We start from the raw sequence: 20,954 nt of genomic DNA, 5'->3' as shown, positions 1-20,954 counted from the left end.
TTCCTGTTTGCATGCTTCTTCAGGACACGTGGGATGTCCCTCATGCACATAAGAAGTGGTCTGTGCGTTCACGCCCAAGGGGGTAGAGCCTCAGAAGGAGTGTCGCTTGTTTATTACGAAGGATGTGATCAACCAAGGCTTAAACTGGATCTCTATCAACTCAGTGGTAGTGCCTGTGTACTAATGTTTTACCAAAGGTTTTATACTACATTACATAGCACCCCCTTTGATTAAAACATGCTTGGGACGGGAGATGTTTTAATTGACGCTCAAAAGACGTTTTTGCCTTAAAATAACTTTATTGAGTTGTGCGAGAGCCCACAACTTTGACCTTCTCAAACTTCGCTGCCTGATCCCCAGTACTATCCTCATTAATTTACAGTTGGTCCAATGATATTAGACATGCAGTAGTTTTGTTGCCTTCTCAGAAAAAAAAAAAAAAGATGCAAAGCAGAGTCCAATGTTTCAAATGCAAAATTCGTAAAACTATTCCATTTAATGCTACTAAATACTTCGTATTCAATGACTAAATAGGAGGGCCGGGGAAAATATTTGGCTCGACGTCATACGAGGTCCTTACGTCATACCAGGAGCATAATAATTTTCTGTCCCGCCCGACCTGTTCAATAAATATTCAATAAATATTTCATGATATAAACACGAATAGAGATTACACAGAAGAAAATTTCCCTTATTTCTTCCAGTCTGAACTAGAAAATCACGATTTATGGAGAAACGAAACCCCTTTTTTTTCTGTTTCATAATAGGTTTTTTCGCCGCTGAATGTGGGTCGCATGTTTTTTGCCGGATCAGGGGCCCGTTTCGCAAAAATTCCCGGTCACTTAACGGGCCCGCAAAGCTGTTCTGTTTCATTCATGATGGGGATTTCAAAAGTTTTGAAAATACAATAAAACTTACAGCTAAAGAAACAAAATGGACTGATTTGGGTGCCAGAACCTGTTTTCTATCCTTTAAATTTTGATTTTAAAACATGGCTTCGGGCCCGCTAAGTTACCGGGACTTTCGAGAAACGGACCCTTGCTCACTTTAACAACGGCAGCTTTCATTGTAGTCTTCTATTGGATTGCACAAGTGGGGCCGTACAGGTTATACACTGAGCAAAATATATTTAAAAATGCAAACTTTTAGACTGTGTAAAAAGCTGAGGTTAAAACTATTTTTACTTCTCTATTTCAGGTTGATTTGGAGAGAGTTCAGTTAAACTCGGACCGGATGGAGCACGCATCAGATTTTCACGACAGAAATTATTTTCAGTGAACTTGAATGGAAATGAAAATCCCTCTGAGAAACGGTACAAACGATACGTTGACTACGTTTGTGTTAATAAATTTGCAAATTCCCTTGGTTGTCTTTAATTTTTTTGGTGTTCACATACATCCTGAAACATAGTTTTGCAAATGAGATCAAAATTAGCGTGACAAAACACTTTTTACTATTCTGATAGCTCATAGCCGTTTTGGATATCAGAGTAGGGACCTTAAGAAACCACGACGGAGACGGCAACCAGGACGTGGAAAAACAAGAGATCTAATTGGCAGAACGATAGTTCAGTACGTGCGTTTTGAAACTTTGTACATTTCTTGGCCATCCTATGTAAAACAACAACGTGAAATCGCCAAAAATTTGCGTCGTCTGCGAACCGAAACCGCGACGGCAAATTATTTTAATTTCCATTTGGAACTCAAAGGCTACTTTATACGTCATGCTGACGTTGAACTGTGGCGCTGTATGAGACAGTAAGCTCCTGCAGCCATTTTTTAAATTCTAATCAAGAGTAGAAATTCATTTTTTAATCGAAGTCTTCCTTGGCGTAGCCGTCGTGGTTTCTTAAAGTCCCCAGTGACTTGTTGGAGGAGGGGGTTATGCTTCAGAGAACTAGCTAATTGAATACTTATTTAGGGAAAAATTCACAAGAAGCAAAGCAAGTTACAAACTCTGAGGAAAATTTATCACTTTCCGGTCAGAAAGAACTCGATTACCCTCGATGAAATAAACTTTTCCGTTTCTTGTTCACAACGAGAGGCCTCCAGCTGAAGTATAAATTTTCTAAGTAATTCGCAAAAACGTTAGTGGAATAGTCGCAGAACTTCGTGATAAAATCTGAAAAGGATCATTTTGAAGTCACCTTTGAGCACTTAAAATGCACTACTTGATATTCACCGCAAGATTAGGCCTTTCCTGTCGGTAACTAATATTAGGAAGCAGAGGAACAGGGCATCTACGTGACTTGAATAAAGTTGTATCTTCACATAGGATGACAGCAATGTACTGATTAACCCTGTTCACCAGTACGAAACACAAATACCCTTCCCTACCACCTACCCCCTAGACAAGAAAAGCGCAGTCATACCGAATAGAAACCTTCTCAGCTCGTGTTTAATTGAATTGAATTGAATTAAATATTTGTACAGATGAGATCTACAAAGGTACGAAAAGAATATGTACTTGAATGTGCCCGAAACCTTCAAACGTGCTTGAGAAAAAGTCGTTCAGCTCCTCTAAAGGGGTTAGTTTATTTAAAACGGAAGTCAGTGATTTTAAAGAACGCAAAGTAAGCCGATAAATTTACATTGGTAGTGCGCTTAACACGACACACTTCCATGGCCATGGCCTAAAGCGCTCAACGTGTGCAAGGAGATCCTTGGGGATACCTGTCTTATTACAATTTATAGACAATAATCCCAAACGCCGAAAAGCTGAATTTGAAAGACTTTGTCGGATTGGTGTTTTCAAATGTCTGTTTACCATGGTTGATATTTCAATATAACTATAGAATGCTCGAGAAAAAAAGAAGTAAAGACGATGACGGAGCGTCTGCAAGAAGATCGTTGGAGATACCAGTCTCATTACAATTAATGTACAAGTATCCTAATCAACAAAAGGCTGACTTGAAAGAGTTTGTCGAATTGATATTTACCGTATTTAATAATTCAATATACCAAAGAACGCTCGAGGAAAAAAAAAGGAAAGACGGTGACGCAGCGTTAATATACTTCCGCTTACTGCGCTAACAGGGAAAGATGAGCACTTGGTTTCCTAATTCAGTTACGCCAGAAATTGCTTGTTTATTCTCATATGAACCACATTCCCATCTGAAATAACTCTAACGAAAAAGTAATATTGGGTTCAATAAAGGATGGTTCGAGAAAATTTAAATACCATGACACAGCATTTGAAAGACTTCCGCAAATATTGCGTTACTCAGCTATAATACTTCCCGTGTAGAATTCGGCGGAGGGCTAAATTCTTGAGGGTAAAAAGTTTTTTAATCACATTTATCACTCGCGTTTAAAATATTGCTCATGCTCACCACTCGTTATAGTCACAGATGTCGCAAGTCTCCTAAGTACAACCTCATGACCGCTCCTTATATTGTCTTTCAGCGTCGACTCAACTAAACCAAACGAATGATAAGTGTTTACACGAGGTGACGGACAACGCTTACAACGAGGTATTCACAACGAAACAAAATCAACTCGATTATTTACAAAGGCATGATTTTGGAAGGTCTGATAGCAGGCACATGATCGCTTGTGTTTAGGAAAAGACTATATTAATGAAAAAATCTGATTTATCCCAGTACTCGAAGCCAGGCTTGCCTTACTAATGAGTCGATTTTAAACGGGTACTTTCCCTCTAGAAATGGGTGACTGAGTTATGAGGTCGGCGCGGAAAAATAAGAGGGGGTTTCCCCTAATAGCTAGCTAGTCGTTTTTAAAACGCCCTTTTCATAGTCATTCATGATAGGGAAACTGAAGGCTGCTTCTTTAGTCTTGATGATCGATTCTGTGATTGCTGGTCTCATAGTCCACCACTGGAGATGTCTTCATACGAAGGTTAGTTATAAATTGATTCGTTTGTGTGATTAGTATCATTGAATTAAATAATCAATGATCACCTCAACAACCGCACGACCATTTAACGTCCAATTTAAAACTACACACCGAGTCGTGCTCTCTGAAATTGAGTTAATGTGACTTGGCGCGAACATCCTGTCTTTTTACTCACTTTCCATTTGCCGTTCAAAGCGTTTAAGTTTTCTCGCCTTAACGTGTCCCCAAATGAGCTTGGCCAAAGTAAACTGAGTATATCAAATTTTCCGTTCATTAAATCAGTCTGCCTTTGTAAACATTTACACGCCGACCCCAAGAGAGTGTGCAGAAATAAGTATACTGAGAGCTTCAAGTGAAGATTAGTGGAATCTTAAGCAGGAAGTTAAACACAAATTTAGCCAAGCCTCTTTTAAAATCCATTGATAGACCTAGAGCCAGAGTGTGCAACTGCAAATTTCTCGACAAAAGTTCGTCTATTTAGTCCAAAATCACGTTATTTAACTGAATTATCTAAAAGTTCCTGGACATACATAGACAATCTTGCCTATAGTACTGTTTTAATCGAACTTTTCAGCGCGAAAAGATTATCAAATCAATTAAGCACAACAAGCATTCCCTGTGTACATTTTCTTGTTTATTCATGAAGTCATTTCTTGAAGATTCCCTATGTTCGATTAAGGCCAGTTCTGTGGCAATTGGGTCCCGTTCACGAGGACTATTGTTTATATTGCCTTTCTGAATTCCATTAATCTCATTGCGATAGTATCAGTAGATCATTAACGGAAAAGTTCGCGGGGAACCAAACTTGTTTATGAAGTTGCTATCAACCCAATCTCTTCTAATCAAACAAGTAGCTTATTATGCGGAAAATTAGACTGCGTGCTTGATTGAGCAAGGCAGTTTGCTTTGACGAAAGCCCAGCGCTCTAAACGTCTGGCCAAATTAATTCTCAACTCAATTGATGAAACCATGCACATTATCTCATAGTCATATTGCTTTTTCTTTTAAAGATACCAGCGACTCAAGTTATGGAAGTGTTTCTGGAGAACTTTCTGGTAAGGATGCAGAGCAACTGGTTTTTCTTTGTTATTAGGCCCCTTTTTAGTGTAAGACAAACGTGGAGTAGTATTCAAATACCGAAATACAACTACTCATGCATTTTTTTATTCCTTGTATGCTGCATCGCTCAAAGTTCTTGTTCAAATGTGAAATCGTGATTTGATGCACGAAGGAAACGGTCATTGATTGTAAATTATACATGTAGCTGAAATGATTAAGATCCAAGCAAAACTCTTCTTAAATCCTCTCTTTAGCCGTGCCATGCGGACGCCGCAAAGTTATCGTCAAAAATTACAAGGTCAATGTAAATGGAGGTGGTACTGTGGCAGTCGGCTCTCAGGCACGCATTGAATATGCTCCAGTGAACCAAAAAACTTGGCCATTTCTTTATCCTTTCAGAAGAAGACGAAAACTCTAGCTTCACACAAAACCGTGAAATTGATCGAGGAATCAGTTACTACGTAAGGCATAATGAGGAAGAGTACTCTCCCCGCATTTATTATCAACAAACAAATGTGGGAGACTGGACTCCAAAACCAATGAATGGAATTCTTATCCAGAAAGGTAACATTGCAAGAACAGCTGCTAAGACATTAAGACTTTTGTGGTTTAAGGACACTGTCATTTGCTCAGTGTTTGAATTAACATTGCTATCCTGATCCTAATGTTTTCTATTGTTATGCTCTAACAGGTGAAAATGATTTTCAGTGGTCTGTCGAATTTTTTCTTGAAAATCCAGAGAAGTTCATTCGGGAAATGGACACCTGTGCTGGTTCGCAGAAGGAAGAAAAAGAACTTTTCATACTTAGAGGTATTTTACCATACCTGGAACGAGAATTGTGGGGCAAATCTGGTGATAACAACATTGAAGTATACAGGGTTCTTGCCTATCTAAGCAGCAGCCGAGGTTGTGGTGACGTTGCAAAGCACTCTCTACAACAGCTTCAGCATCTGCTATACAGAGATTGCATTCAGAGTGCTAAGCAAAATTTGTTGAGTGTGGAAAAGATACTTCGAGTAACCATAGTCTCCCCAGACGGAGCATTCAAAGAGGAGGCAGACTCAATACGACTTCTTAGGCTAACAACATACGGCTGCATTCTCTCGGAGTTAATTATTCACCAGAATCAAGCAGGGTTCTCTAAAATTGATTCAGAGAACAACTTGAAGCAACTCTGGGAAATTAAAAACTACTTCAGTAAGATATCCTTGAAAAAGAAAGACATTTTAAGATACTCTTTTGAGTTCATCCAGGAGGCCATTAGTTATCTTACGCAGCCACCCAATAAGACGCTGGGTTCAGACTTAGGAAATTACCTCGAGGAATGCAAGAGATATTGTGCAAACTCGGGCACTTCAAATAAGGAGTTGTCACTTCTAAAAAAGCTGAAGAAATCCGAGGTGAAATGGTGCGAGCTGCACTGTCTACTTCATTATCTGCATGGGAAGGTAGGTGTACCCACAAACTTCCCGTTTTGTGTCTGGTGTAGCTCCAACATGTATATAGGTCTTGTACCTAATTATTTAAAAGTGAACGACGATGAAATTGGAGTCAAATTAGATCTTGAATAGTCAAAATAGCACCAATCTCCCTAAGGATCCTTTTCTTCCAGTCTTCTGCCTCCCCCCCCCTCCCCCGTTCCACCTTCCCTTGGAAAACCCTCGAAAAGAAACAGACCACGAAAAACCAAAAGACTTTTTAAGGTCAACATGTCTAGCCTCAAAGTTCACCCAAGAGTAAACAAGCCATATCAATTCGTTTAGGTCCACACTGAACGTCCGGAACAGATAAACAAAGAGAGGAGGACCATGAATCTTCTAACACTGGTGCTGACATCTCACCTTGATGGTGGAGGAGGAAGTGACTGGAAGTTCTGTTTGCTGGCGGGATCTATACTATCAGAGATCGCGATGAAGAATGCGATTAAAGGTGATAATTATATCACTAATAATAATAATAATGACAATAATAGTAATGATAATTTAGCAGTGGACATTCCACGAGGTGACTCTTCTTTTCCACTGACTGTTTCCAGGTCGAATTGGAATTTGGAGTGTTGGTTTCTACGGAGGGAGAAAAACCCTGGGAGCAAGGACGAGAACCAACTACAAATTTAACCCATATGTGACGCCAGGTCCGGTTTTCAAACCCGGACTACAGTGGTGGGAGGGAATTGTTCTCACCATTACGCCATCCCCACTGCCCAAAGGAATATGAATAGAGAAATATACAGGAAGCGATAAAAAAATTGTTCAACAACTACATGACGAAAGAGATCATGACTATCATTGATTGTAATCCTTTTTCGCAAAAGCTGGTGTCCTTAACGGATCCCATTTATTCACATAGACTAAAATGTACATTAGATGAAGAAAAGATCTCATCCCGTCACCTTATCTTAATCATAGCAATTTACCACTCGAGTTATCGAGGGTGTGTCCATGATACCCGCAAACACTGGGATTAAGAATGATCGAGCTATCTGTGTCTATGTCTTTGTGGGTAAGTACCTGTCTAGAAAGGCTACTGCTAACTTACTAACCAAGCATCGCCATAATAATCATCGTCCTTTTAATTTTTAATCAAAGCATTGAGATTCCAAGCAAGTTTATGCCTGGTTTATCTTCGCAAAGATGAAAAGGCAGGGAAGAGACAAGAATGCAGAGCTATTATTGACCGCTTCTCTAGAGGGATACTGTTCTCTCCTGACCGTTCTATCAAAAGGTTTTTGGTACCTCATCTCTTTGACAACCAAAGTGAGCAGTACACGCTTCCGACAGAGCTCCACAATCAGCATCTGGTGTCATGTTACAAGACCCACACTTTGGAAATTGACAACATGGTAACTACTGAGCCGAATTGCGAGATCTCGAGCTGCTTTGTCAGCCACGGCGTGCTAAAACGGCAAGAAGTGGCTGTAAAAGTCTTAGCCGTCTCCAAGAAGGATCTCGTGGAGGAAGAGTCGTCAACAGAGTCAAAGGCGAAGAAGCGACTACGTGCAGAAGCATACAACCTGTGGCAATTAAGCAGTTTAAGGAAGCATCCAAACATCCCTTGCCTTCTCGCCTACAACACTGTAGCCTTCCCTCATCACATCATAACTGCGTATGAAAAATACGGCAACCTTCTCCAACTTGTTAGAGGCTCACGGGAATGCAGACCTCTGTCGTCAGTTACCCTTTACAAAATAATAATTGGAGTAACAGAAGCCCTGCTCTACCTGCATCAAGAGCTAAATTTGGTTCACCGAGCTGTTATGGCGGAAAACATTCTAGTTGGCGATGGATATGTTCCCAAGCTTAGTGGAATGCACTCTGTAGCGTTGTTGCAGCACGCAATAAACAAGGATGGTAAGATTGGTCAACTCTTAGAGACTCTTTTCTGTTACTCATCATATTTGTAATTCTATAGTTTCAGTCAACTCAGGCTGAATCGGTAGAGATAGCAAAAGGCCAGTGTCGATGAGATTTTTTCTGCCTTAATATTCGAGGAAGTTGATGTCACAGCAGCGAATGAAAACTATAGGGGAATGATCCACAACCTCCTGCTCTTATCACGTTTTTAGGTGAGAGATCATCTGGCTACGAATACGCGCGGGACTACGACGGCGTAAAAGAATTTATAGGCGAAGATGGTGAAACACTACCAGTGAGATGCAAAGCCCCAGAGACTCTATCAAGAAATTGTTATTCAATTCCCTCTGATGTGTGGGCCTATGCAGTGTTTGTGTATGAGACGCTCACCTTAGGTTGTCGTCCATTCAGAGACATCCAAAGGGATGAAGATGTCGCCGATTATGTAAGAAAAACTACAATGTACATTCAATTTCTTTTTGTCTGCCTATCTTTTTAAACCCTAATTAAAGCTCCACGAAGTTATCCCGCAATGTTGATATTCAGAAGGGTTTGTTTCTAGTATGTTAGTCACAAAGAATCTCAAATGCACCAACCAAAAAATAATTGTCCGTATTAACAGACCGGCTGTCTCTCTACTTACACCTAGTGCATTCGTTACATAACTTTAAATCACTTTTTGTTTTTTTTTTATATTTTTGGCAATAATGCGACTTCTTACAATTTATTACCCTTCAATTATAGCTAAATACTACTTATATGATGAAGTTACTACAACCATACCACAACGACCACATTGTTCTATAACATTGACCTCTATAATTATGCAAGTCCATGAACTGATGTAATACTGGGATCACCATGTTAACTTAACTTACAAAAGCTTCTGTCATAGCAATACACAATTGAGTCTCCCCAATTTCTCTGTCATTACTGTTGCAGTGATAAAGCGTGCATTATTCTACTTTTATTGTTTGAATCTAAATGTCACACAATTCAGATGTAAAGAGAAAGCGTTCCAATATCATTTAAAGGTTTTGCAGAAGACCGACGAGGAGATATTACCTCAGGAAAGTTGCATCGAAGACGATGAATACAACCTAATGAAACGGTGCTGGAAAAGAAAAAGAGATGAAAGAATCGGCCTGTTTGAGCTCAAAGAACAATTCCTTAATATGCGATCAAAGATAGCAAGCTCAGGTTAGTGATTTGTTAACGTATGGAACACTTTGACACTGTCATCATAACTCTATGTCATGAATTATCCTGAAAACTCAACGAAAACATTTCCAAGCTTTTGTCACCATGTGGAAACTTCGCAATTCTAACAATTACATTACAGGCGAAAAATAAACCACTTGTATTCTACAAGCTTTTTGAAGAGGTCAGGTCGCTTTTTTTATTTTTATGGCCACCTATATTTGCAATTCTGCACTCCCGGATATCACGTTGGATCATGAGTTAATTTATCTTAGAAGTGACCTGCAGGACGATGAAAACGAAAAGCTATGTTTCCACTGCGGATTACAAATGATAGTAGCAAACCAACGCAGAAAATTATAATGATTACATTCATTATCTTTTTATCCCTTTTAATTCACTTTTACCAGGTGAAGAGAGGCCGCGACCTGACGCACCAAGTTTAGAGATGAGCATTGAAAGTGTACGTTTAGTATTAACGGATATGTCAACGCCTTGTTAGCAGAAGCCTTTTCCACGTGGGATGTTAATTTGTTCTCTAGATACAATCTACTATGATCATTATCTTAAGCCTTGAGGCTAGAAGAGAACAGTACACTTCCGGAAATGAAAAAGCAAAGTAAATCTTTCTCTCTCGCAAAGATTTACCATACATCGTTTTCTTTATTCCACTTCCGAGCTCAAAGTATTTACCATCTTTCTTATCCCATTTAATCACATTATGAAATTGCTGATCCTAACAGCATGCAGTACATGTGTTACGCATGAACCTCATAATGGCCAAATACACAATTGAGTTCTGTACAGCTTAGTGGCAGAGCATCCGAGCCCAGAAAGCGAAGGTTTGGGCTTCAATTTCTCCTGTGCACACAGATTTTTTTCTTTATTCTATGTTCATGACAGGACAATTGACAACTTGTTTCTTCTTGTTTGCCTCTGCTAAATTCTACTTCCACGTTTATTTTTGCAGGAAACTCAGAAATCGCAAAGATCAATTGGGTCTGTGCTGTATGAAGTTATTCAAGGTAGAGACTGGTTTAGTTATGTAAATAGTAAGCTAACTCATCACCAAATGGTTTATTTAGGCTGAATTTTGAGTTATGATTTGTCTGATTATGACTAAAAACGGATAGACAACCTCACTTCACGCCACTTATCACATATGCCGTAGTTACTCTCAGATCAATATTTCATTCGTAGAGTATTGTTTCCGTTGGTGCTTATTGCTTTTGTTGTTGTTTATTGTTGTTTATTGGCCTTTCAGCTTTTGGTGAAAACCCGGTTTATTCTTAGAGTGAGACGTTTTACTCTCACCAGGCCTCTCTCTACGCATAAGTATAAATGGTTTCTGGCGAACTATCAGGGAAGCCTGAAATATATCTAAGGGATAGTGAGGGGGGTAACTTGTGATAAACTAACTTCTCATCCTGGGGAGAAGCAGGAATGTTTCTAGTCGCTTCATGTTACAAAAACTAAGATAAACTTTGGCTGAATAAGCCCTGCCCACAAGTACAGACTTCACCTATTGCGTTGCCGAAAACCGTTAACTCAGGCAATTAAGTGATTATTACTTTTCACTTTTTTAGACTACAGCGACGTTCAATCAACTTCAGGAACCATTTACGAAGAACAAAATGACTACGCAGAAGATACATACGAGGTAATTACGTTTCCAATTATAACTGTTCTCTATTATCGATCCATCCAAAGTAATCTGTGTAGAAATAAAGGAAGAAAAGAAGCATTTTGTGTACTTTGAATTTATTATTATGTTTTCAATTTGTAGCCTCAAGGGTATGGTACTCCTGAAACGCTTCTGGATCTACCGACAAATTATCAACAGGTTTGCCCAAACTGCTTCAAACTTTTAGCCAGCCCACTTATATTCTACGCCATTACTCGAAAAAAATTGTACAACTAAACATACCACTACCATTTGATACTGGTAGTTGTAAAGGTGATATTAGTAGTGGTATATGGATAATGATCATATTAAACGCAATGATTATTATGTTAAAGTATGATAGAGATAATCGTAACAAGTGCAACATAATCAATGAGGCATTTTAGAACTCACTCAAGTTAAACTCGTTATGTTTAAGCTTTTTCATATTCACCAATGTAACTGTTTTTTGAATAAAGTTCAGTCGGATTGATCATTTTTACTGCTGGTACTGAATTTATTATTATGTTTTCAATTTGTAGCCTCAAGGGTATGATACTCGTGAAACGCTGGTGGATCTACCGACAAATTATCAACAGGTTTGCCCAAACTGTTTCAATTTAGTTAACACAGTTATTTTCTACGCCATTACTCTAAAACATATTACAACTTCACATACCCCATACTGTATACTGTATACTGTATACTGTTTACTCAATTTAGTTCACCCAATTATTTTCTATGCCATTACTCCAAAAAAATTTACCACTTCACATACCGCATACTGATACTCTAGTTAAGATGATAATAGTGTTGGTATAATGCTAATGGTAATAATAAAGGTAATGATTATAATGATGTTATACGATAAAGATAATAGTAATAAAAATATGCAATCGCGAGAGATGAACGATGAGGCATTTAAGAGCACACTCTGTCAAAATCGTCCCGTTTTCAAATTCAGCATTGCAACTGTTTTTCGTATAAAGTTTGGTCGGAGTGATCATGTTTACTGGAACTGAACGCTGACACCTTCTTTCATGCAGGATGCCATGAAAGAGAAAATCCCTGTAGGAGATAAACAACACCTGATCATGATGTTAATATGATAGAGATAATCGTAACAAGTGTAAGATAATCAATGAGACATTTTAGAACACACACAGGTTAAATTCGTTGTTTAAACTTTTCAATATTCACCAATGTAACTGTTTTTCGAATAAAGTTCAGTCGGATTGATCATTTTTGCTGGTACTGAACTGCTGACACCTTCTTTCATGCAGGATGCCATGAAAGAGAAAATTCCTGCAGGAGATAAACAACACCTGAGGAGACTACTTTGTCTCAGCAATAGTTTTCTTCTTCCCATCAGTCGGATAGACCATTTAGATTCCCGCAGTCCAGTCGTTGACATTGTAAGTATGACGCTCATAGTCGATTTCACTAGAATTTAATCTCTGATTACTAATTACGTCGTATTCATTGGTCAATGAAATCGTTCAAGTCATTACACACCGCCTTTTAAAAGAAGCCTAATGTTTCAAATTTCAAATTACCTTCGCTTGAAATCAGTATGTTTGGAACAGCAATCCTGGGAACAGAAATTTTTTTAGTGTTTCAAATTTCACTTTTTTTATTTTCTTTATCGTTTACTAATTCTTCCCTCGTTAGATCTCACCAAGATCGCCCTTTGGAAATTTGAAGGAATTTATCCTTAGCAGAAGATGCCCGATGGAAAACATCATTACATTCCTCTGCCAGGTTGCCACTGCTCTACATTATCTTCACGTGAATCATATCGTGCACGGAGATCTTCGGCCTGAACACGTTTATGTGGTGGCTCCGAACAAGGTAAGTACTTTCTACGGAGTTTGAGTCTAACTAGGCTCTTTACAAAGACGCATGCAAGCACATTCGATACCTGATGCGAGTGAACACTGTTAAATTTGCTCCCAGGAAAAAGCCGATCGCCTTCCGAGAGTAGATGAGCCTAGACCTTTCACATATCATGTTGCCGAAATACCCACTTTACGCGGGGATGCGCAATAAGGATGAATGAAAAAAAAATGTTTAATATGTTATGATTTTCTTAAGATCCAGGTTGGTCGCCTTGGTCGCTCTAAATCTCTAACAATGAGTGCCTATGAAGCCACCAGCACTTCATGTGTCGTAGCGGCTGTCATGCCGTCTGATTCCACTCGTTGGTAAGCATAAACTCTAAACAGGATAATCTGTACTAAAGGAATAGTTTTCTGTTGGGCGTCAACTTAACACCCTATTTCAGGGCACATAATCATGGAACTTTCATTCACAGCAGGTTCAGGTTCGATTACAAAAAAATGTTTGAAGGGTTATAGACATGTATGACATAAAGGTGCGACAAAATAGATCATCTAGACGTATAGGAAATGGTCGTAAGAACGTTCAAATATTTAAATTTACTTATTTTTTTCTTTCCTTCATGCATACACGTTTTTTTCTAGAAATGAGAACAAAATAGATGTGGAGAGGTAAAATAAAAAAAATCTTAAAAGGAAAGAGATAAGGCTTTAGCCGAAAGAGTTTTAGACACGATTGGTTTTCTTGCATGTTAGGAGCGCACCAGAGGTGATCCAGGAGAACCACTATTCTCACGCTAGTGATGTGTGGGCGTTTGGAATCTTAGCATGGGAATTGTACTCTGCGTTCGCAGCTGGACAACAGAATAGAATTACTGCGATGCCCTACTGCAATATTCCTGCAGATAAAGTAAGTTCATGCCAATAATACACTCAAACCCGACAATAGGATCTGCCGAAGTGAACAGGACTGTAACTAGTTTTTCAATAAAAGCCAGTAATGTAAAGCAGAACGAAATAGAACCAGACTTGTTTCTGGTCGTATCTGAACAGATACTTAGGAGGATTTCTAATCCTTCAGATTCTAGATCATATGAAAGAAAATGGACCTCTTGACCAACCAAGCGGCTGTCCTGACTGGGTTTTCATTTTGATGCATCAGTGCTGGACATATGAACCGATGCAGAGACCTCCTTTCATTGCAATTATCGATTGTCTCTCAAGAAGGTATGAAATACTTTACAAGTGGATCAGAAGAAAGCGATTCTCTAACCTGACTACCTTACAACTGTCTACTTACCTTTCGTTGAGTATAAGGGTCAGCCTCTCATTTTATTTTTCCATCCACTCCACCTCAATTTTGTTTACCAGTCAATGATACTAATTGGAATAAGGTATGATTTAGTTTCCTGTTTCAAATTGATTTCAAATTCTTCTTACGCATTTTGTACTTTTTTAAGGGAACCGATGTTGTCATGGATAATGCAACTGTGGCTGAACACACATGAGAAAAGTGAATGGCCGGTTTTACCAGTTTCCCAGCCTGACGATGCTATTCACGTGACAAACATTGAGGAACACCCATCCGGAGAAGATATTGAAAAAATGTGCTCTCGAGGATTTTTTAACCCTCACAAATACCTTTATGTCGATAGCGTTCGCCAAAACGAGACCGACACCGCTGAGGTATACGAATATGCCTACTCGAGCTTTCAGTTGCCACCACCACTGTGTTACCCTGCATTTCACCAATCAACTCCAAGAAATTTCTCAGATGGAGTGTTAAACGTTGCTGACCAGCATGAAACGAACCAAACGGATAGTGCGACAGAGATGGTGGTCGAAGAACCCACATATTGGATAATTAAGAACGACGAAGATACGACTGATTGTCTCTCTTCGCACGTTCCAAAATCCCATTCTGTTGCCGGCGAGGACCAACGTCTCCAAAATCATAAAGATTGCGTCGCCGGCGCTTATTCGTTCAATGGTGATTTTAGCAATGAGACAAATCTGAACGAACAACCCTCTCATGAAGCGACAGGTGGGGCAAGGGGCCGCTCGACTTGTGTTGAACGTGCTAAGTATGACTCTGAGAGGGAACAGAAATTGTATGAAAACGCATGCTGCAGAGACCTTGCCTTATCCAGGAAGTATTATATGCCGATGAGAAATAAGGCGAAGAAACCAAAAACACCAGGTTATATCAACGTGCTAACCGAGGAAACCGGTGCACAGCTGTCCCAGACAGGATGCAGCAACAAAGATACTCTCGTAAATCCCTACATGTGTGTGGACCTTCTTGGTCAAGTTCTTCGGCAAAGATCAGAAGATATTGTTACCACACAATCCTTAAGTTGTAACGAACATGGCGTGGAGCACCAGCCAAGCTTCGAATTATATGAAGACATGGCCATTCCACGTATATTAATGGCTGCAGAGAGTCTTTACCGAAGAGAGATGCATAGAAGAAAATATGAAGAAACGATCCAGGAGAGCTTGTATGAAAACCAGGGTTCACCACTCGAGCAAGTATGCTTTCAAGAACATTTAAATCTGTATGCAAACGTTTTCACAAATTTAAGCTTAGGAAGTTCTATTAATACAGCTATGAAATCCATCGGTTCAAGGTTGGTGGGCTGCGACAAGGAAACTACCTTATGACCTTTTATGTTTCGTAATAAATTCAGCAAGTATTTTTAACTTAGTTTTCTTAGAAGTAACGTTGTTCAGGTTGGTGATTTTCGTAAGGTGTAACATGATTCTTTACCAATTACAGCAAAAACATGTTCTAAGAAAAAGTTGTGAGAAAACTATATATCCCCAAAGCAATGACAAAGATAATTACATAGTAACTAAAGCACACACCACAATGACTTCTAAGAAAAAGGATTGGACATCCGAGTTGTCTAGTCAGCCCCTAACTGCTTGAATGCTGTTTGACGTTCGAGCAGCTGCTGGATAATGCCTCCTCCAGATCTCTTTGAAAATAACAGCGATAATGATAAGTTAAGTCTATAATATTTGAATTCGCTCTTCTTTGGAGTAAAGCCTTTTAGGGACCAGTCATTTTCATCACCTGTACGGGGGGAGGAGGGGGTGTGCCACAGTTTTTAAGGGCAATGGAGGTGGGATCAGCCCTCGCCAAGAGAGTACAAAGGAGGGGGGGACGATAGAAAAGTGGCTGCTCATTAACTGCGAAGGAGAGGGCGGATCATATCATAAATATATCGCACAGAGCCTTAGGGGAGGATCGACTAATTTCTATCCTGACACAACCAAAATCCTCCCTCTCCCCCCTCCCCCACCGACGAAGAATGATGACCGGAGTTTCAATGGCTATCGGAAGTAACCTGCAAGAGCTACATATCTGTCTATTCTTAAATATCAACAGGAGAAAATGAAAGACAGTTTAAATTGAATTGAAATGTAGGGAAGCCTTTAGTAGTTAGAAGGATGGTTGTCACATAAATTATATTGAGAGCCGGTGCTCGTCCTTACAAAGATGGGCATCTTTAAGACTGATATCGACTAGTCTCGTAGCTAAACCTGTGGATGTAACCTGACAGTTAGCTTTTTATCACGTGTATACACACCACAAATTTGTACTATAAACGGTCCTCTAGTGTTTGATGTCTAAGCTCATTCAAGGATTAAGATATTAAAATCAAATTAGCCCGGCGTGTTTTCTCCAAATCTTTTTTCTTGCACGCTGATACTGGACCCAACTATGACATAACTATACCATTGCAAAGCCGATCCTGCAATGTAACGTAAGTGAAATCCATGCATCGCACGACCTACAATAATAACGAATAACTCAACGTCTTGACCTAGTTAAACCATAATGGCCTGAATTGACAAGTAGCCTCAGAGAATGTCACTCATTGAAAATCGAGTTTGCTCATATACCTGGTACATGATGGTAGGCGCCCCACCTTTAAAATATCCCCCAAAATGTTTTGTTCACATAATAGGATGAATGTTTTCTGACATTTTTGAACAGAAAGAACGCAAATCAATCCTTCCATAACGAACGGTTATTTCACATAGTTTATCCATCTGTCATAGTTCTATTTACAGAGGCATACGTCAGGGATTTTACCCTGCATGGAAAGTATTTAAAAGTTTAACAACCCCATGAACGCAGAGGAGTTGATCCCGGACACCGTCGTCTAGATTTCAATGTTTTCTCCAAAGAACATATCTTCGGAAGACGGTAAGTTGGAAACCCAATCTTAAGTACTTTCCACTTCAATACCTTTTAGAATTATTTGGAAAACTCTTAAGCTGAAATTTTCACACTTGCTCTAAGCAACCGACTTTCTTCATATGGAGTTTTCCAACTGGCTTTCGTCTCATTTCCCGTTCAGGACTGACGATGGAGTGAACCGAAATGTCTCTTTAACTCGAATTTTGCCTGAAGTGGACTCCGTGTGACGTATATCGCATTGATCTCGCTGAACGCTCTGCCAGAGAAGCATTCCGATGGTTCTTAATGAGATCTTGGAAATACTTATGCAATGGCTCCACAAAAGAGCAGTGTACCCATTACTCTCCAACCGCCGATTCACTGATTCTAGTTTTTCTAGTAGCGTATCATTTCCCGTTTGCAAACAATCATCATATTGGTTCGCTGTTGTCACCCATAATGAGCAGCTTAATGGGCATGCAAAGCTTCAACTCAGACCCTTGATGTTAGGCTAATAGCCAATATGACATTAGGTAATCTTAGCGAAGGCGAAGGATGAGAAAGTTACTCATTACTTCTCACAGTAGCACCTCGTAGTTAATCCATAGCTAATCACCAGTTCCCACAGATAGCAAACCAATTTGCATTCAAAACTGTCCCTCTGCAAAGTTTATTTTGAAACACGATGACGCGAAACATTGTCCCTATTAAGCTGCAACAAGAGACGTATACTTGGATTCTGTGTATGCTAGATCTGATTGAGTTTCAAGTTAAGTTAAGTTATGGTGGAGATTACCATCCGTGGTCTCTTACGTCTACCTCGTGTAGCTGTTGACTCTATTTCCTTTTGGTAATAAATATTGGTTGGAGCAGCTCGCACGGTTGCATTAATATTCAAATTAAGTGCACTTGTTTTTATTTAAATGATGAAGTGCGAGTCTATCTAATGAAACTTAACTGATTTGATCGACATCGGTTGTGCACAGTAATGGAAACCCAACTGACCTCCGAAGTAGCTAGCTGTCGCAGAAGAAAAGACTGTTGACCCGATGAAACTAGACATGCACTACTTTAGCTGCCTTCTTAGAAAAAGAAAAGATGCAAAGCAGAGTCCAAAGTTTCAAATGCAAAATTCGTAAAACTATTCCATTTAATGCTACTAAATATTTTGGACTCGTTGACTGAGTAGGGGGGCCGAGGGAAAATATTTGGCTCGGTGTCATAGGAGGTCCTACGTCATAACAGGAGCGTAATAATTTTCCGTACCGCCCGACTGTATTAATTCAATAAATATTTCATCATATAAACACGAAAAGAGATTATAAAGAGGAAAATTTTCTTTCTTTCTTCTAGTCTGCACCAGAAAATCACGATTCATTGAGAAACGAAATCCTTTTTCTTCTGTTTCTTTTGCCACTGAATGTGGGTCGCATGACTTTTTTCCGGATCAGCAGGGGCCCGTTTCTCGAAAGTCCCGGTCACTTAACGGGCCCGTAGAGCTGTTCTGTTTTCATTTATGATGAGGATTTCTAAAGTTTTGATTATGATACAATAAAACTATCAGCTCAAGAAACAAAAAGGACTTGTTTTGGGTGCCAGAACCTGCTTCCCTATCCCTTAAGTTTTGATTTTAAAACATGGCTTCAGGCCCGTTAAGTTACCGGAACTTTCGAGAAACGGGTCCAAGGGCCGTTTCTCAAAAGTCCCGGTCACTTAACGGGCCCGTAGAGCTGTTCTGTTTTCATTTATGATGAGGATTTAAAAAGTTTTGAAAATAACACAATAAAACTACCAGCTAAAGAAACAATATGGACTGATTTGGATGCCAGAACCTTCTTTTCTATCCTTTAAATATTGACTTTAAAACATGGCTTCGGGCCCGTTAACTTACCAGGACTTTCAAGAAATGGACCCTTGCTCACTTCAACAACGGCAGCTTTCATCGTAGTCTTCTATAGGATTACACAAGTGGGGCCGTACGGTTATATACACCGAGCAAAATATATGAGTTAAAAATGCAAACTCTTAGACTTGTAATTAGCTGAGATTAAAACTATTTTTACCTCTCTATTTCAGGTTGATTTGGAGAGAGTGCAGTTGAACTCGGACCGGATGGAGCACGCATAAGACTTTTACAACAGAAATGATTTTCAGTAAACTTGAATGGAAATGAAAATCCCTCTGAGAAACGGTACAAATGATATGTTGACTACGTTTGTGTTTATAAATTTGCGAATTCCCTTGGTTGTCTTTAATTTTTTCGGTGTTCAATACATCCTGAAACAGTTTTGCAAATGAGATCGACATTAGCGTGAGAAAACACGTTTTACTATTGTGATGGCTGATAGTTTTTGAATGACACAGTGACTTATAATTGAAGGAGGGGGTTATGCTTCAGAGAACTAGCTAATTGAATAATTATTTAGGGAAAAATTCACAAGAAGCAAAGCAAGTTACAAACTCTGACGCAAATTTATCACTCTTCGATCAGAAAGAACCCGATTACACTCGATGAAATAAACTTTTCCGTTTCTTGTGGTTCCCAACAAGAGACCTCCAGCTGGAGTATAAATTTACTCAGTAATTCGCAAAAACGTTGGTGGATGCTCGCAAAACTACGTGATAAAATCTGAAAAGGATCATTTTGAAGTCACCCTTGAGCGCTTGAGACGCACTACTTGTTCACCAGTACGTGACGCAAATTTTCTTTCCTACCCCCTACCTCCTACACAAGAAAAGCGCGGTCACGCCGAATAGTTGCGGCAAGCAGCTTTTGACAAATAATTGACACCTTAGCGTCTGTTCATAACTGGGTTTAAACAGAAGTGAAAGCCTACATACACGCTTTGAGATACGAACATTTGACAAACGTACTCCCTGAGCTCGTGAAATATTGAATTAAATTGGATTAAAGGTCTGGTTCAGGTGAGATCTATAAAGGTACGACAAGAATATGTACTTGCACGTGTCGGAAACCTTCAAACGTGCTCATTGTATTATCTCAAGATGATTGATATTCCCAGCAAATAACACCAGGGGTTTCCACCGATTTCATGCGATTCCCTTCGCTCAACACGACACACTTCCATGGCGTAAGGCGCTCAACGTGATCCTTGGAGATGCCTGTACTGTCTCGTTACAATTGATCTACAATCATCTCAATCACCTAAAGGCTGACTCGGAATAAGTTTGTCGTATTAATGTTTCGAAATTCTTGTTCACCATATTTGATGATTCAATCTACCAAAGAACGCTCGAGAAACTGAAATCACATTTATCATTCGCATTTAAAAGACTGCTCATGCTTACCACTCGTTATAGTCACAGAGTTGTGAGTCTCCTAAGTACAACCTCATGGCCGCTCCTGTCTTTCAGTGTCGACTCAGTTAAACCAAGCGACTGACACGAAGTGACAGACAATCTTAGCCTCCCGGTTAGCTCAATGGATAGAGCGCTTGACCATTGTGCGGGAGGTCGAGGGTTCGAGCCCCGGCCGGACCAATATTCAGGGTCTTAAAATAATTGAGAAGAATATGCTACCTTTCTATAACATCAAGAAATAATTAGATATTCTAGCCTTCTCGGATAGGGACGAATAAATGGAGGTCCCGTCTCCTGCAGGGTTAGGGGCAGGAGACGTTAATTTCCCACGCACGAGATTACTGTGTGATAGATGTCCTCCCGAGGACGAATTTTAAGGCGGTTGGGGGAGCTTAGAGAGCTTTTATAACCATTGTGACTTGAAGATCACATATTTGAAGTATTTACGGTGGGAAAAAACCCAGTGCTTTAAA

At 39.5% G+C, this 20,954-nt stretch overlaps 3 protein-coding genes and 1 long non-coding RNA gene across 8 annotated transcripts in view; 3 read left to right on the top strand and 1 right to left on the bottom strand.

The window, feature by feature from the left end:
* LOC111322584 (uncharacterized) overlaps nt 1-1,361 on the top strand; it is a 34,037-nt gene extending 32,676 nt beyond the window's left edge. The window contains exons 41-42 of the mRNA XM_088738541.1: nt 24-166; nt 1,198-1,361. Of these exons, the coding sequence (XP_088594667.1) occupies nt 24-166; nt 1,198-1,202 (148 nt within the window). The 3' untranslated portion in view covers nt 1,203-1,361. The remainder of the gene's footprint in view (nt 1-23; nt 167-1,197) is intronic.
* Nucleotides 1,362-3,259: 1,898 nt separating this feature from the next.
* LOC111322652 (uncharacterized) lies at nt 3,260-16,650 on the top strand. Of its 3 annotated transcripts, none has more exons than XM_088738143.1 (19): nt 3,260-3,472; nt 3,756-3,857; nt 4,865-4,909; nt 5,168-5,477; nt 5,605-6,362; nt 6,678-6,843; nt 7,503-8,264; nt 8,480-8,712; nt 9,302-9,467; nt 9,878-9,930; nt 10,438-10,492; nt 11,054-11,127; nt 11,254-11,310; nt 12,414-12,545; nt 12,802-12,981; nt 13,225-13,334; nt 13,725-13,878; nt 14,050-14,195; nt 14,429-16,650. In XM_088738143.1, exons 4-19 carry the CDS (start codon nt 5,453-5,455, stop codon nt 15,630-15,632), a joined length of 4,275 nt encoding a protein of 1,424 aa, XP_088594269.1. In that variant the 5' UTR covers nt 3,260-3,472; nt 3,756-3,857; nt 4,865-4,909; nt 5,168-5,452; the 3' UTR covers nt 15,633-16,650. The 3 variants fall into 3 exon arrangements, with proteins under 3 accessions (XP_088594269.1, XP_088594270.1, XP_088594268.1); XM_088738144.1 differs by adding an exon at nt 11,673-11,729 and having other exon boundaries at nt 3,260-3,857; nt 5,313-5,477; XM_088738142.1 differs by having other exon boundaries at nt 3,260-3,857.
* LOC148719748 (uncharacterized) lies at nt 11,212-20,819 on the bottom strand. The gene is made up of 2 exons (XR_015993079.1): nt 20,470-20,819; nt 11,212-12,198 (listed from the first exon to the last, which is right to left on the bottom strand). It is a non-coding gene; the product is annotated as an uncharacterized LOC148719748 (long non-coding RNA).
* The window catches only part of LOC111322656 (uncharacterized), a 19,270-nt gene continuing 15,325 nt past the window's right edge, over nt 17,010-20,954 (top strand). The window contains exons 1-3 of one of the 3 annotated variants that reach the window (XM_088738147.1): nt 17,010-17,187; nt 17,342-17,693; nt 19,237-19,351. In XM_088738147.1, coding sequence (XP_088594273.1) covers nt 19,324-19,351 — 28 coding nt within the window. In that variant the 5' untranslated portion in view covers nt 17,010-17,187; nt 17,342-17,693; nt 19,237-19,323. Of the gene's footprint in view, nt 17,188-17,332; nt 17,694-19,236; nt 19,352-20,954 lie in introns of those variants that run through there. The other 2 variants (XM_088738146.1, XM_088738148.1) reach the window with 2 other exon arrangements.

The sequence above is a fragment of the Stylophora pistillata genome, chromosome 11 (assembly GCF_964205215.1).
Source record: "Stylophora pistillata chromosome 11, jaStyPist1.2, whole genome shotgun sequence".
In the NCBI taxonomy this organism is placed as follows: domain Eukaryota; kingdom Metazoa; phylum Cnidaria; class Anthozoa; order Scleractinia; family Pocilloporidae; genus Stylophora; species Stylophora pistillata.
Note: the sequence above shows the minus strand (reverse complement) of the source record. Positions and strands in the feature narration are given on the sequence as shown.

Coding starts and splice junctions, on each gene's coding strand:
- LOC111322652 (XM_088738144.1), top strand. Junction 11,311..11,672: donor TACCGACAAATTATCAACAG/GTTTGCCCAAAC, acceptor TTCAATTTGTAG/CCTCAAGGGTATGATACTCG. Junction 11,730..12,413: donor TACCGACAAATTATCAACAG/GTTTGCCCAAAC, acceptor TCTTTCATGCAG/GATGCCATGAAAGAGAAAAT.